At 39.8% G+C, this 24087-nt stretch overlaps 1 protein-coding gene across 1 annotated transcript in view; it reads right to left on the bottom strand.

Moving 5' to 3' along the window:
• Haus6 (HAUS augmin like complex subunit 6) overlaps positions 1-23464 on the bottom strand; it is a 34087-nt gene extending 10623 nt beyond the window's left edge. Inside the window, 11 exon segments of the mRNA XM_085839195.1 lie at positions 4777-4879; positions 5916-6042; positions 6515-6708; positions 8917-9087; positions 11774-11822; positions 12245-12310; positions 14045-14189; positions 15361-15493; positions 16898-16976; positions 19135-19230; positions 23122-23464. Coding sequence (XP_085695321.1) covers positions 4777-4879; positions 5916-6042; positions 6515-6708; positions 8917-9087; positions 11774-11822; positions 12245-12310; positions 14045-14189; positions 15361-15493; positions 16898-16976; positions 19135-19230; positions 23122-23249 — 1291 coding nt within the window. The 5' untranslated portion in view covers positions 23250-23464.
• Between the last annotated feature and the right edge of the window lie 623 nt (positions 23465-24087).

Raw genomic sequence — 24087 nt, 5'->3', positions numbered from 1 at the left:
CACAACCCACAGCCACCACACAGGAAACCTAGAGCCAGGGAGATCGTTAGCTCATCAGGTAAGGGTGCATGCCATCAATCCTCACAATCTGAATTAGCTCCCTAAACTCACATGCACTTTGTAGTGAGCAGAAATACATAAAACAGTATTTGGGGGAAAACTAACCACCAAACTGTTAAGATAAAGTAATAAAGAAGGACAGATTATGTGGTAGCAGGCTTTTATAAAAAGCAGATGTAGCCATTCACAGTGCTGTACCTCCACAAGCCTAGCAGGTGAGACCAGCGTGGGCTACAAAAACCCTTTCTCAAAACAAATAAACAAAGCAGGAGGGGATAGGTAATTTATGTCAGTCAGCTTTTTACAGCAACATTTTTACACCAACCTTTCAACAAATATATGTTACTACCATACTAACACAGCAAAGATATAAACAATAGAGACCTTGACACCAAGCAGTCAGCCTAAACTAGTGCTGACTGAAGTGTTCTGTTCTGTTACAGTAGTATGCCAAAAGCATTCGAGGAGGCAGAAGATGTATACCAGTCCCAGTAAGGGAATGAAAAGACAAAGGTATCAAGAGGGTAAATACAATTTCATTTGCCAGAGCATAGAGGCCATGGCTTATAGTATTTATTAGGAGATAAACACCACTGAGACATGGTAAGAAAAGAGACTGGCAAAAGAAGCCATGGCTATATTACAGATGTGTTGCCCCCTTTTCAACATGTTAATACCCAAGAGCCTTCCCACACTTGACCATTTAGCTAATGTGTCACTGCTTAAAAAGCCAATGCAAATGCTATGTAAAGATACTCCTCCATTATGGTGGTCTAAGTAGTATGTCAACTCAAGCTTTTTGTTTTGTTTCGTTTTTTGAGACAGGGTTTCTCTGTGTAGCCCCGAGTGTCCTGGACCTTACTCTAAGGACCAGGCTGGCCTTGAATCCACCTGCCTCTGCCTTCTGAGTACTGGAATTAAAAGCATGTGTAACCACTGCCTGGCTACAACTCAACCTTTTCAAAATCTCCTGTACTATGGAATCACAGAACATTCCCTGCTACATCTACTCCAATAGTGACAAGCACAACAGGCCCCGAAAACTTGGGCACTGTCCCAAGGCAAAAAGTTTACAGAAACGTAGTCTCCTGGAATTGTGGCATCCTGTATAAAGAATATTCTAATGTCCTTGCTTTAGTTGGTAAACGGATCTGTGTGCTTTCCCTTAATATTGCTTTGTTACAAGTGCTCCTAAGAATTGATATTTTGACATAGCTAAGTTAGTTTCTAGGCAGTCCTTGATCCAACCTTGGGCATGGATAGCTAAGTCACTGCCCTACACAGAAATTTACCATTATCTAAGAAGAAGGAAGTTTGTGACCTAAAGAGGAACCAGAGTAGATACTTAGAACTTAGCTGAGTTATACCCATACACAAGTATTTACAATGCCCTAGGGGGAATAGACTAGAGTAGAAACTATGGCAAGGGCACGAAGCCCTTGCCCCTGGCTTCTAAGATTAAGTGGACCTTAGGTGGAGCTGTTTTTGATCCCAGTTGTTAACATTGACTTTTACCCCAGTTGGTTCCTGCCAGTTCTTCTGTGTTTGCATTCCTCTGTTTTGTGTAAGAATCCAGTAACCTCTTTGTACCTAGCCAGTGTGTCACCCAACTTCCCTATTTTCTTCTGTATAAAAAGTTTGATGCTCGATTTGACAAATTACATTCAGATCCACACTCCCTTGTGAGTCTGTCAATTCCCTCCGACCCTATGCCCATCTGTCCGAACCCCTGATTCCCACGGGTTGAGGGGAGCCGATTAGGCCTGGTCTGCGGCAATTCCCCAAATGAGAACAAACACAAATATCACAAAACTAGTAGCACACCATACAAACAAATATCACCTGTTGCTGGCAGGAAGAAGCTGAAACTTGTCTGACTTGCACATAAAAAAAATGTTCACAAGCAAGACTGAGTAGCTTATAAAAGCTACTTAGAAAAGCCAAGTTCAGAGGCTAGAGCGATAGATGGCTCAATGGTTAAGACCACTGGCTATTCTTTGAGGGGTTCAATTCCCGATAGTCACATGGCAGCTCATTTTGGTTCTAGGAGATCTGATACTCTCACACAGGCATAAATACCAACGCTCATAAAATAAAAATAAATCATTTATTTAATCCCAGCACTTGGGAAGCAGAGGCAGGAAGATCTCTGAGAGTTCAAGGCCAGCCTGGTCCTCAGAGTGAGTTCCCAGACAACCAGGACTACACAGGAAAACTTTATCTTCAAAAAACAAAACAACAACAAAAATAATAGAGAAAGAGAGAGAAAAGAAAAGAAAAACAAAGCAAAGCAAGCTGATTGGCTTATGCTACATGACGAGTTCCAAGCCAGCATGGGCTCCTCCACGTGGAGAGAGACTCACTAACGGTGAAACTACAACCAAGTATTTCAGTAAGAAGCAAACAACCATGAGAATCAGCAAGAACACATACCTAAAATACCTAAGATACGAAAAATAAAAGGCAAGAAAATGAAAAAGGTATAATTAAAAGGTATGAGCAAGAAGAAAGAAACTAAAATACAAGATTAGACTATAAAAAGAAGCAGTATTGAAAATAAATAAGACTTCTCGGTTTGGGGACATAACTCAGTTGATAGTGACTGCCTACAATATACCCATGCCTGTAATCTAATTACTTAGGAGATGGAAGTAAGAAGATCAGTTCAAGGCCAAATCAGCCAGTTTACAAAGACCAGGCTATGTAATCAGCAGGAAATGTATTTGCTGATTAAAAACCTAATTTCCATCTTCAACTCCAGGCCATACTTGACAGAAGGATAGAACCAACTCCTGTAAGCTCTCCTCCATAAATAAACTGTAGTGTGCATGCATGTGCACAAGCGTATCCACACTAAATTAGTCAAAAATGAAGAAAAAGGGAAGAAAAGGACAACAAATCTGGCTTCTCCAAGTAAACAATAATGAATACTAAGTGCTAAAATAGGTTAAAAAGACAGACTAAACTAACCAAAATAGTAAACTATAAAAGAGATCTAAGGAAAACAGCCATTAACTGTTGAGGTGTGGTCTGTTGCTATGTATTGTAATGTTAAATTCTGTATCCCAAGTGCAAACTTTGCCCTTAATTTAAAACTACTGGTTGAATAAAAATGGCTTACAGCCAATTAATTACTAGAGAGATTAGAGGTAGGCGGGTTTTCAGTTACAAGGTTGGGGGTCACAGGTAGAGAGGGAGAAGAAGAGCACAGAAGAGAAGAGGAAGCCACCATGAGAGGATATGGACCATGAACACATGGCTGGGAGAAACAACAAGTATCTGGGGCACACTACTGGTACAGTAGCCAGTCCAACAGGTAAAAAAGTAGATTAGGGATCACCCCCATAATTGTCACAGTAAATAATAGAACCACAGTCTAAGGCTCACTCATTTGTAAGCTAGACAGAGATAAGTTTAAATTGGTTCAACTCCAATTAACAAGGCCCAAGAATATAAGAATCTGTATATACAAATGAGAACTTAACAGAGATGGAAGACAGACCTAGAAGTTCTAGGCATTCATAGTGGCACACAACTGTAATCTCAGCACTTCTGAGGCTAAGGCAAGAGAATCTCAAGTTTGAGGCTGCCCTGGGGTACAAGTTAGACAACCCCTAAAACAAAATGGGTAACAATCACAAAACAGAATCCTAATAGAAGTTGAGAAGGAAAGGCTTTTAGAATGAAAAATGAAACTGGAGCTAGCTCAGCAGTTAAAAGTTCTTATTGCTTTTACAAGACTTTGGCTCCCAACACCTACATCAGGCAGCTCACAAATGTTGTAACTCTAGCTCTATATCTGACACCTCTACAGGCCTCGATGGGCATCCTCACACACAAGTACATGCACATGCCTGTGTGTGCACACAGGAATTCTTTTTAAAAATTGAAGACAGGCAATATTAGAGGAGACACAGGAAAACAAACTCTTGGACTCTGAAAATAATGAGCTTCTAGAATACACATATACATATTCCAAACAGTTAAAAACAAATCACGTTTAGGAGTGCCCCAATAAACCTGCATAATATAAAAAAAAAATCTTATAAGCAACCATAAATTATAACCTAATTATGTACAAATGAATGACAATGAGATGTGTCTCTGATAATAGAAGGCAAGAACCCAGACTTAACCATCAAAGTCCTAAAAGATCTGTCAACCCAAGCAAACTACTGTTCAATACTCAGTGAATACCAGGTTTGGCGACTCACATCTTTAATCCCAGCCCTCAGATAGGCTGAAGCATTCATTTTTTACAAGTGATAGATTCTATCCTTTCTTCATAACATTTTGTGACCAAAAACAGTAATTTTATGGTATATATATTTCACAATAAAAATAACAAGAAAGCAGGTAAAGGCACTTGCCACCTTGCCTGGTTGTCTGAGTTTGATCCTAGGGTACCACTTGGTAAAAGGCGAGAACCAGGTTGTCCTGTGACCTCTACACGTGGACCATAGTGTAGACACTCACATACACATAAATCTGCATACACATGAATGTAAAAAATAATTGAAAAATCTAAATAACCTATAAATTGAGAAATAAAGCCATGGGCAGTAGTGCAGGCCTGTACATGCAGCACTCAGGAGGCAGAGGCAGGAGAACAACTTGGAGTTCCAGGCCAGCCTGGTCTACACAGCAAGTTTCAGCTCAGTCAATGCTTCACAATGAGATACTGTCTTTAAAAGGAAGTGGAGAGAGCTTACCAACCTGGAAGTGAAGCAGGATACTTAAAAAGTATACTCTTTGCATATACTTCCTCTGACACAGGATCAAACGTAAGAGGAGACATAGGAGGCAAAAGATCCACAGCCTTAAAACACAGAATTCACAATATTAAATAAATACATGCACAAACAACCATAACGACAAGGCTAAGTTCATCTACAGGTGAATTTTCTCCCTAACAATAAATTACCAAACATTTATTCTGTAACTATTTGTATGTATTATATTTTGCCTGCATATTTATCTGTATACTGTTGTGTCTAGTGCCCACAGAAGCCAGAAGATAGCATCAGATACCTTAGGATTGCGTTTTAGCTGATTATGAGCTACCATGTGGGCTAGAAATTAAATCCTAGTCTTTTTGGAAGAGCAGCCAATGGGCTTACCTGATAAACCACCTCTTCAGCCCCTGCAAACATTTTTTTAATAAAATACAATATTTGCATGTTTCAAATTTTACTTTCTTCTTAGCCTCATTTTAGAATTTAAAAGGAATAACTATAGATGACAGCAACTTGATGAAAAGCTATTATGAAATTATTACATTTTTAAACAATTCAACTGGACAGTAACTCACACCTATAATCCTAGTGCTTCAGCTACATACATTCCATATCAGCCTAACATACATATCTACACAACAGGTACCTGTCTCTAAAAAGCCACTAAGCCCAAGCATGGCGACAAAGTGTTACAATCCTAACATCTGGGAGCAGATGCAGGAGAATCAGCAGTTCATAGTCATCATAGACTACATAGCAAGTTTAAGACCAATCTGGGATACAAGAAACTGTCTCAAAACAAAAAATAACTTGGGCAATGAGCTGGTTCAACAGGTAGTAACACTTGCCAAGAGCACAGGTTGAAGGAAAGAATAGACTCCATAAAAGCCATTCACATGCACCATGGCACATGCGTGCTGCCCCACCCCATCACACACAAAATATGTACAATGAAGTATATATAATATATATACATATACACATATGTATACACACACATAGACACACACACATTTCTAAGTTACTGTAGCATTATAAATTAAAAGATTGTTAAAACTTAAAGACAGAGAGAATTGAGGAAAATTAATGTCTTCTCCAAAACACAAGCCTCTTACTTACTGCAGGTCTGTCTTTAATTAGCCTGAAAGGAGACAGACCAAGAAAGCCTTTCCACTTCATATGCCACTTTCCCTCCTTGTCAACAATAGACTGTCTTACTGCAGTGACCGTCTCTTTTACTTTATGCCTGTAATATCATAAGAAATACTGTATTTGAAGGACAAGTAAAAATATAGCATAATTTTAAACAACAGTACAGGGCAGAGAAGGATATAACAAAGATTAACCATTAAATTACATATAAATTTAACAAGTGACTCTTCAGAACTAAAAATACACTTTTTCTCCTTTTAAAACAAAAAAGCAAGCCGGGGGTGGTGGCACACGCCTTTAATCCCAACACTCAGGAGGCAGAGGCAGGTGGATTTCTGAGTTCGAGGCCAGCCTGGTCTACAGAGTGAGTTCCAGGACAGCCAGGACTACACAGAGAAACCCTGTCTCAAAAAAAAAAAAAAAAAAAAAAAAGCCATCATATACCTACTACTGCACTTAAACACCAGTATGTTTTAACTTACTCACCAAAGCTGAAGAATTATACACTGCTGCTGAGAAACCACACTACTAATCAATGGCATAATAACAAAGAGCATTCTATGTACCTCATATGCTTCATATGTGATAATCTTTCCCTCTGAAATTTGGCTTCTTTTTCAAGGTAGTGGAGGTTTATTGTCAATCCTGCTTGGCCAGCCTTACAATGTTCATATTTCATTATTTTCAAGACTTCATTTAATAAGTGAATAATTGTTAAGAGGTTCAATTTTCCAGCCTCATAAACATTTCCTATCTGCAACTAAAGATTCAGAAGGGGGGAGGGCGAGAAAAAGCAAAGATCAGTACGTTCTTAGTGAATAAACTTACATATTGATGCTTTTTACTATTATAGCATTACCTTAAGAAAGAGTGGGGGTTCACCTATCCTAAATCAGATAAGGGACTAATATCCAATATATATAAAGAACTCAAGAAGGTGGACTCCAGAAAGTCAAATAACCCCATTAAAAAATGGGGCTCAGAACTGAACAAAGAATTCTCACCTGAGGAATACCGAATGGCAGAGAAACACCTGAAAAAATGTTCAACATCCTTAATCATCAGGGAAATGCAAATCAAAACAACCCTGAGATTCCACCTCACACCAGTCAGAATGGCTAAGATCAAAAATTCAGGTGACAGCAGATGCTGGCGAGGATGTGGAGAAAGAGGAACACTCCTCCATTGTTGGTGGGATTGCAAGCTTGTACAACCACTCTGGAAATCAGTCTGGCGGTTCCTCAGAAAATTGGACATAGTACTACCGGAGGATCCAGCAATACCTCTCCTGGGCATATATCCAGAAGATGTCCCAACCGGTAAAAAGGACACATGCTCCACTATGTTCATAGCAGCCCTATTTATAATAGCCAGAAGCTGGAAAGAACCCAGATGTCCCTCAACAGAGGAATGGATACAGAAATTATGGTACATTTACACAATGGAGTACTACTCAGCTATTAAAAAGAATGAATTTATGAAATTCCTAGCCAAATGGATGGACCTGGAGGGCATCATCTTGAGTGAAGTAACACAATCACAAAAGAACTCACACAATATGTATTCACTGATAAGTGGATATTAGCCCAAAACTTAGGATACCCAAGATATAAGATACAATTTACTAAACACATGAAACTCAAGAAGAATGAAGACCAAAGTGTGGACACTGTGCCCCTTCTTAGAATTGGGAACAAAACACCCAGGGAAGGAGTTACAGAGACAAAGTTCGTAGCTGTGATGAAAGGATGGACCATTTAGAGACTGCCGTATCCAGGGATCCTTCCCATAAGCAGCTTCTAAACGCTGACACCATTGCATACACTAGCAAGATTTTGCTGAAAGGACCCAAATATAGCTGTCTCTTGTGAGACTATGCCGGGGCCTAGCAAACACAGGAGTGGATGTTCACAGTCAGCTATTGGATGTATCACAGGGCTCCCTATGCAGAAGCTAGAGAAAGTACCCAAGGAGCTAAAGGGATCTGCAACCCTATTGTCGGAACAACATGATGTACTAACCAGAACCCCGGAGCTCTTGTCTCTAGCTGCATATGTATCGAAAGATGGCCTAGTCGGCCATCACTGGAAAGAGAGGCCCATTGGACTTGCAAACTTTATATGCCCCAATACAGGGGAATGCCAGGGCCAAAAGAATGGGAATGGGTGGGTAGAGAAGTGGGGGGGTGGGGGGTATGGAGGACTTTTGGGATAGCATTGGAAATGTAATTGAGGAAAATACGTAATAAAAAAAAAAAAAAAAAGAAAGAAAAGCCAGAGCATACAGACGTTATAAAAGGCCTTCTGGAAGCCAAGTGTGGTGAATCCCCCCTTTAATCCCAGAACTCAGAAGGCAGAAGCAGGCCTAGTCTATAAATCCAGATCTAGACCTGCCAACACTACATAGTTGATCCAGTCAAAAGAGAAAAAAAAACAACAACAACAACAAAGACACACACAGATAGAGCCTACAATCTCAGTACTGAGGAGGCTGAGGCAGGGGGAAACTTATAAAGGATTAACACAAAGAGTTGAAATGGCTCAGTGGATAAATACACTTGTTATCAAGTATGGCAAACTTAGTTCTGCCTCAAGATACACATGAAAAAGAAAACTCACATAATTTGTCCTCTGACCTCTGAATAAATATCATGGCATGAATGTACTCACACATGTACGTACACACGTACACACACACACACACAAATAAAATGTAAAGAATCAATACAGTACTATCTTCATACTAAGCAATGTTAACCTTTCTATATACTATACGAAACTGTACAAGGTAAAGAGATGACAAAAGCAAGCGGATACAAACACACACACCTGACAGTTCCTCTAGGAAGAGTCCACTAGAGATCAATGACGAACACAAATGCTTGAAGCATTTGTGGGAAATCGCTATGCTAGACAATGTAAAAAGCTGTGACAGTGTTTTAACATGTTCCCTTTACAGAAAAACTTACCTGACATATCTGCTCCTCAAGTCTGTCAAGTAAGAGCCTTGGAATACTAACAGCAACATTAGCTCCATCCAAAGCATACTGGTTGACAAAGCCGAAGAGTGAACTAATAACGTCTCTCTCCTTTTCCACAACCGTGAGTGTCTCATTCACTGAAGCCCACAAGGACCGAACCTTCAAACACAAAGCAAAATATAAAATCCATACATAACATATGCCTATACTAAGAAAATTTTGGCAGGCCAGGAGTGGTGGAGCACACCTTTAATCCCAGCACTTGGGAGGCAGAGGCAGGCAGATTTCTGAGTTTGAGGCCGGCCTGGTCTACATTGAGTTCCAAGACAGCCAGGGCTATACAGAGAAACCCTGCCTCGGGGGGGGGGGGGGGGGGGGGGGGGGAGAAAAATTTGGCATAAATATTTATCCCCTAATAATGAATGAAAAACAGCTGGTGAGAAAGTTAAGGACTGCATCACTATGTAACCTCGGCTGGCAAAGAACTGGCTTAGACAACACTAACCTCCAACTCCTAATACGATCAGCCTGTCCCTGCCCCTGCCCCTGCCCCTGCCCCTGCCTCTCTGCCTCTGCCTATCGAGTGCTAAGATTAAAGGCTTGTATCATCACAGCTGAGCTAAAGAACTTCTTAGGAACTTTGTCATGCAGAAAGTGTTGATAAGAGACAAACAAGCAAGCTGTCCTAGACACAAACTTGATGTATCCACACGACCTTGCAATCTCAACCAACCTCAGCAGATACTTGGCGATTCTTACACAGCAACTGGGCCGACTGTGCAGTTGCAGTTCTCTGAGGTCTAAGCCACTCTATGATGGCTGGCATAGCTGTCCCCCTCAGGGTCACAATACAAAGCAAGACAAAATTGCCAGGTAGCCAAACCAGTAGCTTAAAGGAATGATTCCAATCTTAACAGAAATTGCCAAAATTCACCTTTCTAATGGTCTCAATTTGGGGAAGATTATCATTGAACATATTGTATGTGTGGCTTTTTCTCCAGGTTGCCTTTAGAATCATGACCCTCTGGCCTCTATACCTCAGTACTAGGATTAGAGATTTACAATCCAACATAGCTTGCACTCTCTTTTTGTGTTAATTGTGTAGTCATTAAAATCAATTCATTGTGTCTGAAGTTTTATTGGGTTTTTTTTTGTTTTTTTTTTGCTTTTTTTTTAAATTAGGTATTTTCCTCAATTACATTTCCAATGCTATCCAAAAAGTCCCCAATACACTCCCCCCCCAGTCCCCCACCCACCCACCCCCACTTAAGTTTCAAACAACGTGTCAGAAATCAGAATTTTAAATCCATGAAGCTTTCACCTATCCCCTGCAAAAGAAAGAGCTGACAGTTTTGTGATTTATAAGTATTTAAGCCGTCATTGGCCACCCAGTGTCTTGTTAATGATTTTGTCCCCTTTAGATGACAAATCCAACTGATTAACTGTCCTAATTGCTACTGTGCACATCCTTCCTTAGCAGGAGCCTGAGGAATTTAGAGGATTTTTTTTTTTGAGCTACAAATTTGTTTCAGACTTTAAAAGATAGGTAGAAACTTTCTTTATAGATATGTGTGTAATACTTAAATTTACTTTGAGTCTTTGTTATAATAGTAACTAAAAGATTTTTTTAATCTAAAGAAACTTTACTTTTGACTCATTTAAAAAATAAACAGTTCAGAGGATTTAAATTATTTACACAACATCAGTGACATATAAATCTGTGTATCATAACCTCTAAAAAGTACACTCAGTACTTACAGAGGCTACACATACAAAACTACTCAAAATGTTATTAAAATGCATGTGCTTTATGTCTTTACACTGTTACGGTAAAAAAAAAAAAAGATTAGATAATTCTACTTCATCCTCACTGTCACAAATGGAAAAGTGTGTGTGTGTGTGTGTGTGTTTATGTTTATAATCATATTAAATTACCTTATACAAAAAAAAAAAAAAAAAAAAAAGAACTTCTTAGGGAGAATACAGCTTATATAATTTCTTTGAAATTTTTATTCTATCGTCCAAAACCAGTATTACCCGTGGAAAGCTCAAAAATGAAAAAAAAAAAAAAAAAAAGCCAAGGGGAGAGGAGGGGAGGGAAGAAGAGGAGAGAAAGCAAAACAAAACAAATAAAAGATGAAATAACTAAGTAGGATTCAGTCAGAAAAAAGCTAACCAGAGCGGGCGAGAAGCAGTCACACACATGCTTCCTTTTCAAAGCAAAGGAAAGTGAGTGTACACACACACTATGGACTTGGTCTCCCTTGAAAGCAAGGGAGTGTTTTTTTAAATAATATTTTTTCTATTTCATTTTTTAACATTTTATCATTGTTTTACATGTATGTATCTTTTGTCTCCGTGTATGCCTATATACCAGATTCACCCACTGCTAGCTAAGACCAAAACAGGACATCAGGTTTCCTGGGACAGGAGTTACACATGATTGTGAGAAGCTATGAACCAAACCTAGGTCTTCTGGAAAAGCAGCCAATGCTCTTAACCACTGAGCCATCTCTCCTGCTGTTTCCTATGTTTTTTACATAACATTTTGCCCTCATATGCTACAGATTCATTACAGAGAACTTAGAAAAACACACAAAAAACAAAACTTTCCATCAATGCCCTACGGTTAACATTTTGTTATCTCCCATGTATGGCTATGTATATATGTAATCTATATTTTTAAACAGAACTAAAGTTATTATATATGTTCTTTGTTGCTGTGTCTCACTTAGAATTACATTATCAGGATTCTGAAATATACTGATCTAGAAAAATGCTAACATTGATACCCTACAGAGCTGTTCACAATAAACATATCCCCTGCTATTAAAAAATGCCTCACCTTTTGAATCTTCTCTTGTGTATTACTCTTGTCATCATATGGCTCCATTCTAATAAAAAAAAATTAAATGATTGGTTTCCTCATAAAAAATTCACATGGTTAATTTTACATCCAAGAAACCAATTGGTCTACAAACTACAAAAAGGCATTTCAGTTAAAAAATAGTCAATGTCCAGCTGTCAAGTGAGTGTAGTGGTACAAGCCTTTAATCTGAAGCTCAGAAGGCAGACACAGGCAGATCTCTTATAGCCAGGGCTACAAACATAGTAAGATCTGTTTAAAAACAAAGAACTCAAACAGTACAATAATAATTTTTAGAATTTTATTAAAAGTAAGGGAAAAAATGTTCTAGTCCTAGCATCAACAAGTAATGACATATCATTCTATTTCTATTTTTAGTAGTCTCATCACTTGTAAAATTCAAAATTTAAACTTTATGTAAGGTCTATTCCAGCTCTAAAAGTCACTTGCCTTTTAATTTGGTTCTGTAGACTCGTGCACTCTGATCTTGCATTTCGTACTTGCTTAACAGACAAACTGTAAGAAACAACAGAAAAGAACATTCCCATTACAACTAACTGGTATGCCCCACTTGTTTCTTTTATTTTCTCATCTTTACTGTGTTTTAACAGTAAAAATTCAAGGGACTTGAAGCAAGATGCTTCTTCAGAGAGGTAAAGCACTCGCCTCCAAGCCTGACCACCTGAGTCCAATACCCAGACCATACAGCAGATGAGAAACAACTTTCAAAAGTTGTCCTGACTTCCACTGACACAGTATGAAGCACACACACACAATACATGCTTATTTTTACATGTAAAAGTAAAGATACAGGGCTGGTGAGATGGCTCAGTGGGTAAGAGCACCCGACTGCTCTTCCGAAGGTCCAGAGTTCAAATCCCAGCAACCACATGGTGGCTCACAACCATCCGTAACGAGATCTGGCGCCCTCTTCTGGAATGTCTGAAAACAGCTACAGTGTACTTACATATAATAAATAAATCTTTAAAAAAAAAAAAAAAAAAGTAAAGATACAACCAAATTCTTGACAGTCTTGTCTGTCCCATTTCATGTTGTGACAACAGTATACACAGGAAAAAAAAATCAATAATGATACATTGAGTAGATAAACAGACATAAAGTTCTATGAACTGGATCATGCCACACACTTGTAATAGTTGGGAAGTAGAAGCAAGAGGAACACACATCCAAGGCTGATGTACATGGCAAGGCCCAGGTCAGTCAGGACTTCACAGTGAGACCCGCTCAATTAACCAAAAATAGATAGGAGGAAAGATAGACAGACGGATATATACACACACATACATACATTCATACATACATACACACAGTTGAAGCTGGCTTTGCTACTTTGTGGGTTCCTTGTTTTCCCACTGTTTATCCCTCCAGTTTCACCCCCTATCACTAGAGAGGAGATAAAGAATGATAGAGTAGAAGGAGAGAGAATGACAACGACAATGACCAACAATCACCAACCCCACCATCTCAGGGGCCCTATCGTCTATATACCCATAATTCCAAACGGCACACAAAACCACAGAAACTATCTGTAGCTGGCAAAACCACACTTCTGCTAGAGGACCAGGCAAATCATAGTCAGCTACTGCCGACAGTCCAAAGTAACCCCACATTTTCACACCTGGAATTAAAATGAAAACAAATTCTTATAATATTTCTGTTTTTTTTTTATCTTTTTGTTTTGTTTTGTTTTTCGAGACCAAAATTCCAGAATTCTTAGTACATGCAGTAGTCCACTATAAAATGACTAAAATATGGAATATTTGTTGGAAGGTATGAAATATCTACTAAAACTATGAAATAAATATTAAATACAAAAGTTACAAAATGAATATCCAGACCAAAAAAATTCAAACTACAATCAGGACAATTAGAATCCAAAACTATAGTTCTAGAGCTAGAGAGATGACTAAGCACTGAAGGCACTTGCTGGCCCTCAAGGTCTCTGGTTCAATTCCCAGCACCCATGTGGCTCACAACTGTCTGTAACTCCACTTCCAAAAGAATCAACACTCTTCTGGCTCTGTGGGCATCAGGTTCCTCTGGTGTACAGACATATGTTCAAGCAAAGCACCCATAAACATAAAATCAAAATAATTTAAAAAATTATATAGTTAAAATGCAGTAATAGACAAGATTTTAACGTAGGCATATATTATTTCTGGAACATATTTATGTTAGTGATATTTACTCAAAAAGGAAATAGTTTTCTAACTTTAAAATATTACTTACTTTGCATTTTCCTGGTATTTTTGCATAACATAATGTTCTCTTTGCAAAATCTTTAAAAATCTGTTACGTGCTACATGGCTTCTGGCAAGGCACTTGTGCATATCTTGTGGCTTTACATTAAATGTTTCTGCAAAATGTAGAGAATCTACAGAAGGCAAGATCACATAAAATGTCACCATGAGCTTGTCTTTCCAATAAAACATACAGGAGAAATGAAAATCAAATAAAATGTATGCCATTTTTTTCAAGCAACTCTTCACTTTGTTAGTGATGATGAATGACAATGAATTCATACAATCATATCTGAGGTCAGGTTTTTATCTACATCTTATTATAAACACAGATCAACAATAAGGATAGGATATTCTCTCAGCCTCAGTCCCCACACCACACCTAGAACTACTTATCCACATCCCAGCATGCTGCACAGAAACCTCCACAATGTCTAACTAGTTGAAGAAAATTCGCTGAATTCAGACGTCTTCTTAACATTGGAAATCTCAGCTGTATGCTGGGTAAATAAATTAGGGTATTTGTTAGGTATAATAAAAAGAAAGTTCTGTGAGCTGATACCCAATGATGCAAAACCAGGGCTAAAGTTTCATTTATGAGTTTTCTTCATTTTTTGTTTGGTTTGAGTAGTGTTTGAGACAGTTTCATTATCAGTCCAAGCTAGCCTGAAATTTACACTGTAGCTCAGGCTGACCTCAAACTAGCAATCTTCCTGACTCAGCCTCCCAAATGTTAGAATTAAAAGTATGCATCACATCAGACATGGTCTCCTATGAAGAGACCCATGAAGGAGGCATAAACTCACTATGCAATAAAGCTGGCTCTTAACTTGAGCAGCCTGCCTCAGCCTTCTAGGGCTTAAGTTATAGGTCTGTACAACCATTTCTGAATCTACATACCAACTCCAGGCCAGCTAGAGCTACACTCTGGAGGCAGGGGAGACAGCTCAGGAGATAAAGTCCTTATTCATCCACCTCAGCCTCCAGGTGCCGGGATTACAGGCAAGTGCCACCATGCTTGCAGCTTCTCTATTTGTATAAAAATAAAACAGAGGGAAGTAATAAAGGCTAAAATAGTCCATTGACCTTTCTATGAAAAATGTACTCCAAACTCTGCACCAGAACATAATAAAGTGACACAAATATTAACATGCTCCTTGTGAGGTTTCCAGTTGTAGATGAGTATAATATTAACCAGATGCTTTTTCAGGCAAATGAATGGCTTACCTCATTTTGATCTTGATTTTAAAATTATAAACAGTAACAATTTAAGAATAAAAATAAAGAAAGTATAAGTAAACTTACTGTTAGATTTTGTTTTAATATATTTGATTGCAACATATCTTGCAAAATGATACATCAGATGAATAAACTTAGGGCCACCAGGAGACATAAGCAATGAGCCAACAACTTGAGGAAAACTACTCCCACATTCAGCCTAGGAAAGACATGAGATGTTTCGATCAACAGTGCCTGTCCCAGTTTTAATCACTTATTTTTACTTTCATTATGTATTTGTGCAGGTGCTTTGTACGTATGCCTGTGTACAGACAGATGCACACACTCATGGCTATGGCCAGCAGAAGGCATCAGACCTCCTAGAACTGGAGTTTACGTGAGCTGCTGCTATGGTTATGTGGGTACTAAGAATCAACCTCAGTCCTCCCAAAGAGTAGCCAGTGCTCTAAACCACTGAACCAGCTTTCCAGCCCATCATATGATAATCCTGCAGTAGAAGCCACATGTCAGATCCTCACTGTAGGACAGTGAACCATCAACCCTTCATAGCAGTGGCTTGGAAAAATCAGATTTCCATAGAGGCATGGAAAATAGTCAGAAAACAAAGTTTCAGCTAGTTACTACCTCCAGTCCACTCCTACCATTTTTCAAACCTAAGAAAGCTGGTTAGAGTGTTAGCTATAATCCTAGCACTAGGGAGAGAAATAAAGTCATTAAGGGCTGTGAATGGTGGCACAGACTTTTAAACTGAGCACTGAGGCAGAGACAGGTAGAAAGATCTCTAGGAGCTCAAGACTAGCCTGATCTATATATCAATCCCAGGCGAGCTAGAGCTATACTTTGGAGGCTGGGGAGATAGCTCAGTAGATAAAGTACTTATCACATAAGCAAGAGGATGAGTTAAAATTCCCAGAATCCAAAGAGAGGCCAGACAGGCATAGTGTCTACTTATAAGCCCAGCACTCTGGGAAACAGAAACAATTTTTTCTGGTGGCAACCTGGCTAGTTAGACAGGCAATAGCAGGCAGGCTCTAAGTTCAGAAAGAAAACCAGCTTTGGACAGGCATGGTAGCCCACACCTTTAATCCAAGCACTTGGGAGCCAAAGGCAGGCAAATCTTGAGTCCAAGGCCAGCCTGGTCTACAGAGCCTATTGCAGGACAGGCAGGGCTACACAGAGAAACCTGTCTCAAAAAACCAAAAGAAAAGTATAATCAAGTTTGACATCCAAAATCAACCACGGGCCTAGACACACTCACACATTTCATTTTTTGAAAAGAGTAACATGGTTTAGTAGTTAGCTGTTCTTGTTTTGGTTAGTTGGTTTTACTAGGGTGGTGGAACACAAGGCTCACACAGTCTAGACAACTGTCCTACTACTGAACTACATCCTCAGCCTTAAGGAATATTTTTGTGTGTTATGTTTATTTTTATAAGACAGCCTCACTATCACCCTGGCTGGCCTAGAACACACTACAAAGACCAGGTTAGCCTTAATCTGGATGGAGCCTTCTACCTCTCTCTGCCTCCCAAGCCCTGGGATTACAGGCATGCCTGGAAGTTCTTCAAAACTGCATCTTCTATTTTACAAAGGAAATACTTACAGAAATCTCTTTTAACCATTCACAGCAATGTTTCCGGAATTCCATGTCAAGTTTTTGGTCAAATGGAGGCCAGCAGTCTCTTGAAAAAATAAGAACAGCAGACTAATGAATAATGAACACTTCTGTCTTAGTTTGGATTTTATTGCGTAAAGAGACACCATGACCAAGGCAACTCATATAAAGGAATACTTTTAGTTGGAGCTGGCTTACAGTTTCCAAGGTTCATTATCATGAGGGAAGCATGGCAGTGTGCAGGCAGACATGGGGGCTAGAGGAGCCGAAAGTTCTACATCTTCATCTACAGGCAGAAGTGTGTGTGTGTGTGTGTGTGTGTGTGTGTGTGTGTGGCCTCACTTGTAGCTTGAGCATTTAACACCTCAAGCTCCATCTTCACAGTGACACATTCATCATCTTCACAGTGACACACTCATCTTCACAGTGACACACTCCTCTAACAAGGCCACACCTCCTCCCAATAAGGCCATTACCTACTATAATAGTGACATTCCCTATGGCCAAACATTGTCACATGAATTCATGGGGCCATTCCTATTTAAACCACCACACCTCCCAAAATACAAACTTAACACAATTTAAAAAAACATCAAATTTGTTCCCCACAGTAGAAACATTAAAGCAAAATAAATTAAACTAGTATTCCTAGACTCAGCTAAAGACATCAGCCTATGAGAAAACAGTTCTTTTCCTTAGGTCAGCATTTATAAGCAGGAGTTCAGTTTATTACAAATAATTATATATTATAGAGATTTGCCAAAAAATAAGGCAGTCTTGGTGCAAGCTTTTAATCCTAGCACTGAGGGGAGGCGAAGGCATGTGGGACTCTATGGTTTCAAAATCTACATAGACAACCAGGCCAGCAAGGGACAATAGTGAGACCCTAGCTATGGGGAAAAAAAAAGGGGGGGGGGCTTAACAATATGGTAGTGTGTATATACCTTTAATCCCTGAAGTAAGGAGGAAAAGGCAGGAGTATCTGAGAGTTCCAGGTCAACCAGGCTACATAGAGAGTCCCTATCTGTCAAAAAAAGAATCACTTTGTACTTCAGAATACAGAGGGTAGGAGTGGAAAGATGGCTCAGCGGTTAAGAGCACTGACTGCTCTTCCAACGGTCCTGAGTTCAAATCGCAGCAACCACATGGTGGCTCACAACCATCCATAATGAAATCTGACTCCCTCTTCTGCAGTGTCTGAAGACAGCTAGAGTGTACTTACATATAATAAATAAATAAATAAATAAAAACAAAGAAAGAAAGAAATACATAGGGTAAATTCAATCCCTAGTAGACAAGGAAGAAAAACAATACATGTACAGAAAACAGGACTAAAGGCTAGAATGTAAAGTTAAGTTCTCGGTTTAGTGGGTTTAGGAATGATGCTTGCTTCTGTCTTCACATTATCTAAAACACAGAATGCCATGATGCTTTTAATCAGGAAAAAAACATCAGAAAAATCTGAAACCCCTTGTGGTGTTTTGAATAACAATGCCCCCACGGGCCCATATTTGAATGTTAGTCACCAGGGAGTGCAACTCTTTTTGATAGGATTACAGTTACATACAGACGGTTGTAAAGCCCAGGTCCTCTGAAGAACAGCCAGTGATCTTAATCATAGCCATCTATCTCTCCAGTGCTCCCAAAATAAAAAGCTTTATAGAGGAAAAAAATAAGTATATATAAATCTATTAATTTTTAGACCTAATTAAGACCATGAATCTGTAATCCCAGCACTACAGGCAGAGGCAGAAGTTAGAGACCAGTCTGATGTATGTATTATACATACTGAGCTCCACGCTAGCCAGACACAGTAAAACCCTTTCTCAATCTTCACATCAGAAGACTATAAAGAATAGCAGATCAATTTTAAAGAACAAAATCTACATTATTTATGAAATATACAATTTTTTAAAATAAGCACACAAACCCTCACCCAAACCCTCACCCAGCTATATAAAACTTAAGCACTCCAATTTCTAAAGGTACACCCACTCTAAACAAGTTAACGTCCAGCTGGCTGTGGTATGCACCTTTGATCCCAGCACTCAGAGGCAGGGGCATGGGGATCTCTGAGTTCAAAGCCAGCCCAGTCTACCGAGTGACTTCCAGGACAAACAGCCTGTGCTACACAGACAAACCCTGTTTGCGGGGGGAGATAAGAGTCGATTTCAATTCTGAGAATGACTAATTTAAAAGAAGAAAATGAAATAATTTTTTCTTACCTGAAAACTTCTTTGGCAAGAGCTTCATCCAATGTTTTAAACAAAAAATAAGAAACAATATGAAAGGCATCACGGTTCAGTTTGTCAAACATATTCCTAGTGGTTTAAAGTGAAAAAGCAAAGAAAAATGATTAATAAAGCTATTCAGCCTCAAAAACTGCCTAGATGTTACACTAAAGCACTACAGTATCATAACTACCTACGAGTTCACTCACACTGGTATTTTTCATTCTCAAGAGGTCAAGGCAAATTATCTTTTCTCATTTAGGTACATTTTATACACAACTGAAAAGCATACAAGGGGAGAGGGACTTGTTAGTGGGGGAGGGAACGTCAATAGAGATGTAAAGTGAGTAAATAATGAAGGAAAAAAAAAAGACAAGCATACAAGCTTTTATTTTTGTTTGTGAAAACAGAGATCCAAATAAAAAACTAGCCTTTGCTTTATTGCTATGAACATTAAACAGAAAGGGATGGAAACCTAATTAACTAGCAGAGAATACGCCCTCTGATGGCATTTACATAGTAGTAGTAACAAAAGCTAAAATTTTTGGAGAACTTGATATATATTGGGTAACATTTTAGACCTTTTACAGACAGCAAATTCTTTAAGTACTATACTATTTTCTTAAGATATATTTTAATAATTTGATTGTCCTCAGCTATACATACAAAGCTTCAATCTAGAAGCTAGAAAAACTGCCTCCTCCCCAAAATATCCCAGGTCAGGTGTATATTCAACAAGTGTTGAATGCACACATATACCACCTCCGACTCTCCTTTCCTTCCCACTGCTAATTTTCGGTGTGGATAGCTATGCAGGTCTCCTTCCCCTCTAGTCCACTCCCTAACAAAACTAATAAGACTTTCAAAATGCAGTCTTTAAGACAAATTCCTTGGACTGAAACAATTTATAAGAACAGAAGCTAACATATGCTCATATAAACTATAAACTCATAGAATTACAAACAAAAAGTTTGCCACAGATGTGAACAGAATTTGTTGTTTTTAAGTAAACATGATATGATATTCACCCTCAAAGTTATAGTTAAGTTTGATTTGGTAATTGTCTAGTAGTTATACTATTAGCATATGTGTAGTGCTTTGGTTAGAAGTCTGTTCTAGGTGGCTCAGCAGGTAAAGGTGCTTGCCACTAAGCCTTACTACCTGAGTTCCATCCCTGGGACACCCACATGGTGGCAGGAAAGACTTGACTCCACACAAATATTGAGAGAAATCAAGAATAGATGAGACACCTAAGGAAAGGAGCTTGCCTCCCAGAAATGCAAGCCTGAAGATCTGAATTCTACTCCCAAACTCAGGTAAATCATCTAACTAAACATTGTCCTTTGACCTGCACACACTTGCTGTGGCTCGCACTTGCACACACACAGACAATAAATGAAATAAAAACTAAGAAACAGATGAATAACTGGGAGTGGTGGTACATATTTCTACCACACCTGACTCTTGGAGGTGGAGGCAGGAGGATTAGGAGTTTAAGGTCATCTCTGGAGTTTGAGACCAGCCTGGGATATTAAGACCTTTTTCTCAAAAAAAAAAAAAAAAGAAGAAGAAGAAGAAGAAGAAGGAGGAGGAGGAGGAGGAGGAGGAAGAGGAGAAAGGAAGAAGAAAAGAGGAACAAGGAGGAGGAAGGAGGAGGAATAAGAAGGAAGATGAGGAGGAGGAAAAAGGAGAAGGGGGAGGAAGAAGAAGAAAGGAAGAAAGGAAGAAAGGAAGAAAGGAAGAAAGGAAGAAAGGAAGGAAGGAAGGAAGGAAGGAAGGAAGGAAGGAAGGAAAGAAAGAAAGAAAGAAAGAAAGAAAGAAAGAAAGAAAGAAAGAAAGAAAGAAAGAAAGAAAGGAAGGAAGGAAGGAAGGAAGGAAGGAAAGAAAGAAAGAAAGAAAGAAAGAAAGAAAGAAAGAAAGAAAGAAAGAAAGAAAGAAAGGAGAGAGGGATTAAAAATAAGATGTCTAGGTGCATTAACACAGCCACTAGAACTGAAATTATACTGACAAAATACATGCAGGCATAATGGCACACTCCTGCAATCAATCCCAACACTCCAGAAGCCATGGCAAGAGGATTATCACAAGCACAAGGCCAGCTGGGAGCAGAGCCTCATGCCTTTAGTCCCAGTACCTAGGAAACAGAGGCAAATGGATCTCTTACGAGTCTGAAGCCAGCCCAGTCTACATAATGCATTCCAGGACAGCCAGAGAGCTAAATAGTGAAACCCTGTCTTGAAAAAAAAACAAAAACAAAAATTGAAGAAAAACAAAAAGATAACAATTAAATAGATGGGGGCAACAGATGACGATCTATCCCCAGATTATTCTTGTCCTTGATAAGGAACATAACAGAAACTGTCTCCAGCCCTGTTTCTTTTTTTCTTTTCTTTTCTTTTCTTTTTTTTCTTTCTTTTTTTTTTTTTTTTTTTGGTTTTTTTTTTTTTTTTTTGGTTTTTCAAGACAGGGTTTCTCTGTAGCCCTGGCTGTCCTGGAACTCACTCTGTAGACCAGGCTGGCCTTGAACTCAGAAATCCGCCTGCCTCTGCCTCCTGAGTGCTGGGATTAAAGACATGCGCCACCACGTCCAGCCAGCCCTGTTTCTGGAAACTTCATCACCCTATTCTGGTAGCATAGTTATGTGAGGGCTGAATGTAACAGCAGTAAAAAAGTTTCTGAAAATGCATCAACCAAAAGTTAACATGAAATCAACACTTAAGCAAGAGAGGCACAGAGCTGGAGGCCATGGTATATGATCATCCATCTCAAAGAAAAAAAAGGGGGAGCATCCTTTAGTATGCAAGTTTACTTTCATCCCTAAGAGTAAAATTACATGTATACTATGGAATTGCTTTAAAATAACATGCATAACCTACTACAAGTGAATGATTGCATACTATTATATACCTATCTAACTGAGGTTGCATAAAAATGTCTAAAGCATCAAAAAACAAAACAAAGTTAATTTAACTAGGGATGGTTGGTGGGACGTTTTAATCCCCAGCACATAAGAGGCAGGGGCAGGCTGGTATCTGAGTTCAAGGCTACCCTGTCCACAAAAAGAGATCCAGAAGCCTTGTCTTGAAAAATAAACAAACAAAAACAAAAATCAAACAAAAGACAAAATTCATTGAGACTGGAGAAATGTCTCAGGTTACAAGCAGTGGTTCAACTCCCAGAATCCACATCGCAGTTCTAAACTGTAACTCCAGCCCAGGAGATCTGACAACTTCACACAAGACATGCAAGCAAGCAAAACAGCAATCCGGAAGAGCAAGGCGATGGAATTAAAATCCCAGCACTCCGGATGCAGGGCCAGCCTAGTCTACAGAGCGAATTCCAGAACACCCATGACTACACGGAGAGAGGGGGGTTGTCTCAAAATTAATAGTAGCCGGGCGGTGGTGGCGCACGCCTTTAATCCCAGCACTTGGGAGGCAGAGGCAGTGAGTTCCAGGACAGCCAGGGCTATACAGAGAAACCCTGTCTCGAAAAACAAAAACAAACAAACAAAAAAAGTAATAATGGTGATGATGGTGATATAATAATAATAGATAGGAAAGGGGCCTGAAACCGGAAGCTCACGTCTAAAGTATACAAATATAAACAAAGTATTTCTTTTTGTGATCGCAACCATAACTGAAGTGGCAAACGAAAGGGTATCGGCTTTTGATTTTCATTTCCACACATTATTATGTTTTTGCTAGCTGTAACATGTTTTAGTTCGGATTCAAAGTTTAAACCTACAGTTAACTACTTATAAGATGTTTGCATATATATAGTTCCCCGACGCCTCCCACCAACTACAGACCACAAAGGCAGGGTTAAGCGGGCCCGCCGTTGTGTCTCAACTGCAGAGCACGCCTCTAAAGCGTCCCGCACCCGCATCCCTTACACTGGTGACGACCAGTCCCCCGCCACAGGGTTCTGCCGCCAGTGACTGGACACTAAGGACCACGCCACCGCCCCAGATCTCCTTACTCTCCAAGGTGCGCGTGCGGCACCATCTTCCCGCCGAACGTGATGCTGGAGTTCGGATCCAAGCCCAGCGCCTGTAGGTACATCCAGAGATGCTGCTTCTCGAAAGCGGAGTCCCGGGCTGACCCCATGCTTTCCACGGGCAGGGCGACAGTGACGGAGGAAAACGAAAGCACCGAAGCCGTGAGGACCCTTGGACCCCTCCTACAGGCATCCCGGGGTGACGACAACCCCTCTGCGGCGGCCGCCCGCTGCCTTCTCTCCGAAAGCCATCCCACCACAAAAGGCCGAACGCGCCCAGAAAAACAAGACAGTGACTGCAGCGCTCCACGCAAACCAAGACTCCCGCGCTTGAGGAAGAATACACTGCGCAGGCGCAGGCGCAGTCCCAACTTCCGGGACTGGTCTTCCTAAGAGGACTCAATCTCCCACCATGCAATGCGTCCCTGTCTCCTGGCACATGAAGTCCCTGAGAGAAACTATAAGACCCACAAAGCTTTGCGTGACCAGCCAATTGCCCCAAGGTCCGGAAACCCGGTATTTTCTAGAGCCCTCCGGGCCTAAGTTCCGGATTCTTAGCATTTTAGGTTTGTGACTGCTGTTCAGTTAAAGCTACACTGTAGCCCCTTATAGTGAGTGATGCAGGTGTGTGGCCCTGAATAAATCATCGTTTCCTTTGTTTTAAGACAGGGTCTTGTCCCGTGGAGACAGCAGATTAAAGGTCTTGTCCCTTTAATCCCAGTACTCAGAGGCGAAGAACTTTGTTAGTTCGAGATCACTACTGAATGAGTCCCGGGACAGCCAGAGCTACACAAAGAAACCCTGTCTCGAAAAAAAACAAAGCAAAACCAAAAAGACAGGATCTTGCTATGTAGCTCTAACTGTATGTAGCCCAGGCTGACGTCGAAGACTGTACCTGCCTTCCTACTATGGGAATTAACGGGCAAGAGTCACAGGGTACGATGGAGT

Source organism: Mus caroli, unplaced genomic scaffold, assembly GCF_978045245.1.
Source record: "Mus caroli unplaced genomic scaffold, Mus_caroli_1 scaffold_6, whole genome shotgun sequence".
NCBI classification, from domain to species: Eukaryota; Metazoa; Chordata; class Mammalia; order Rodentia; family Muridae; genus Mus; species Mus caroli.
The sequence above is the reverse complement of the archived record's forward strand: the minus strand, read 5'-3'. Positions and strand labels throughout refer to the sequence as shown.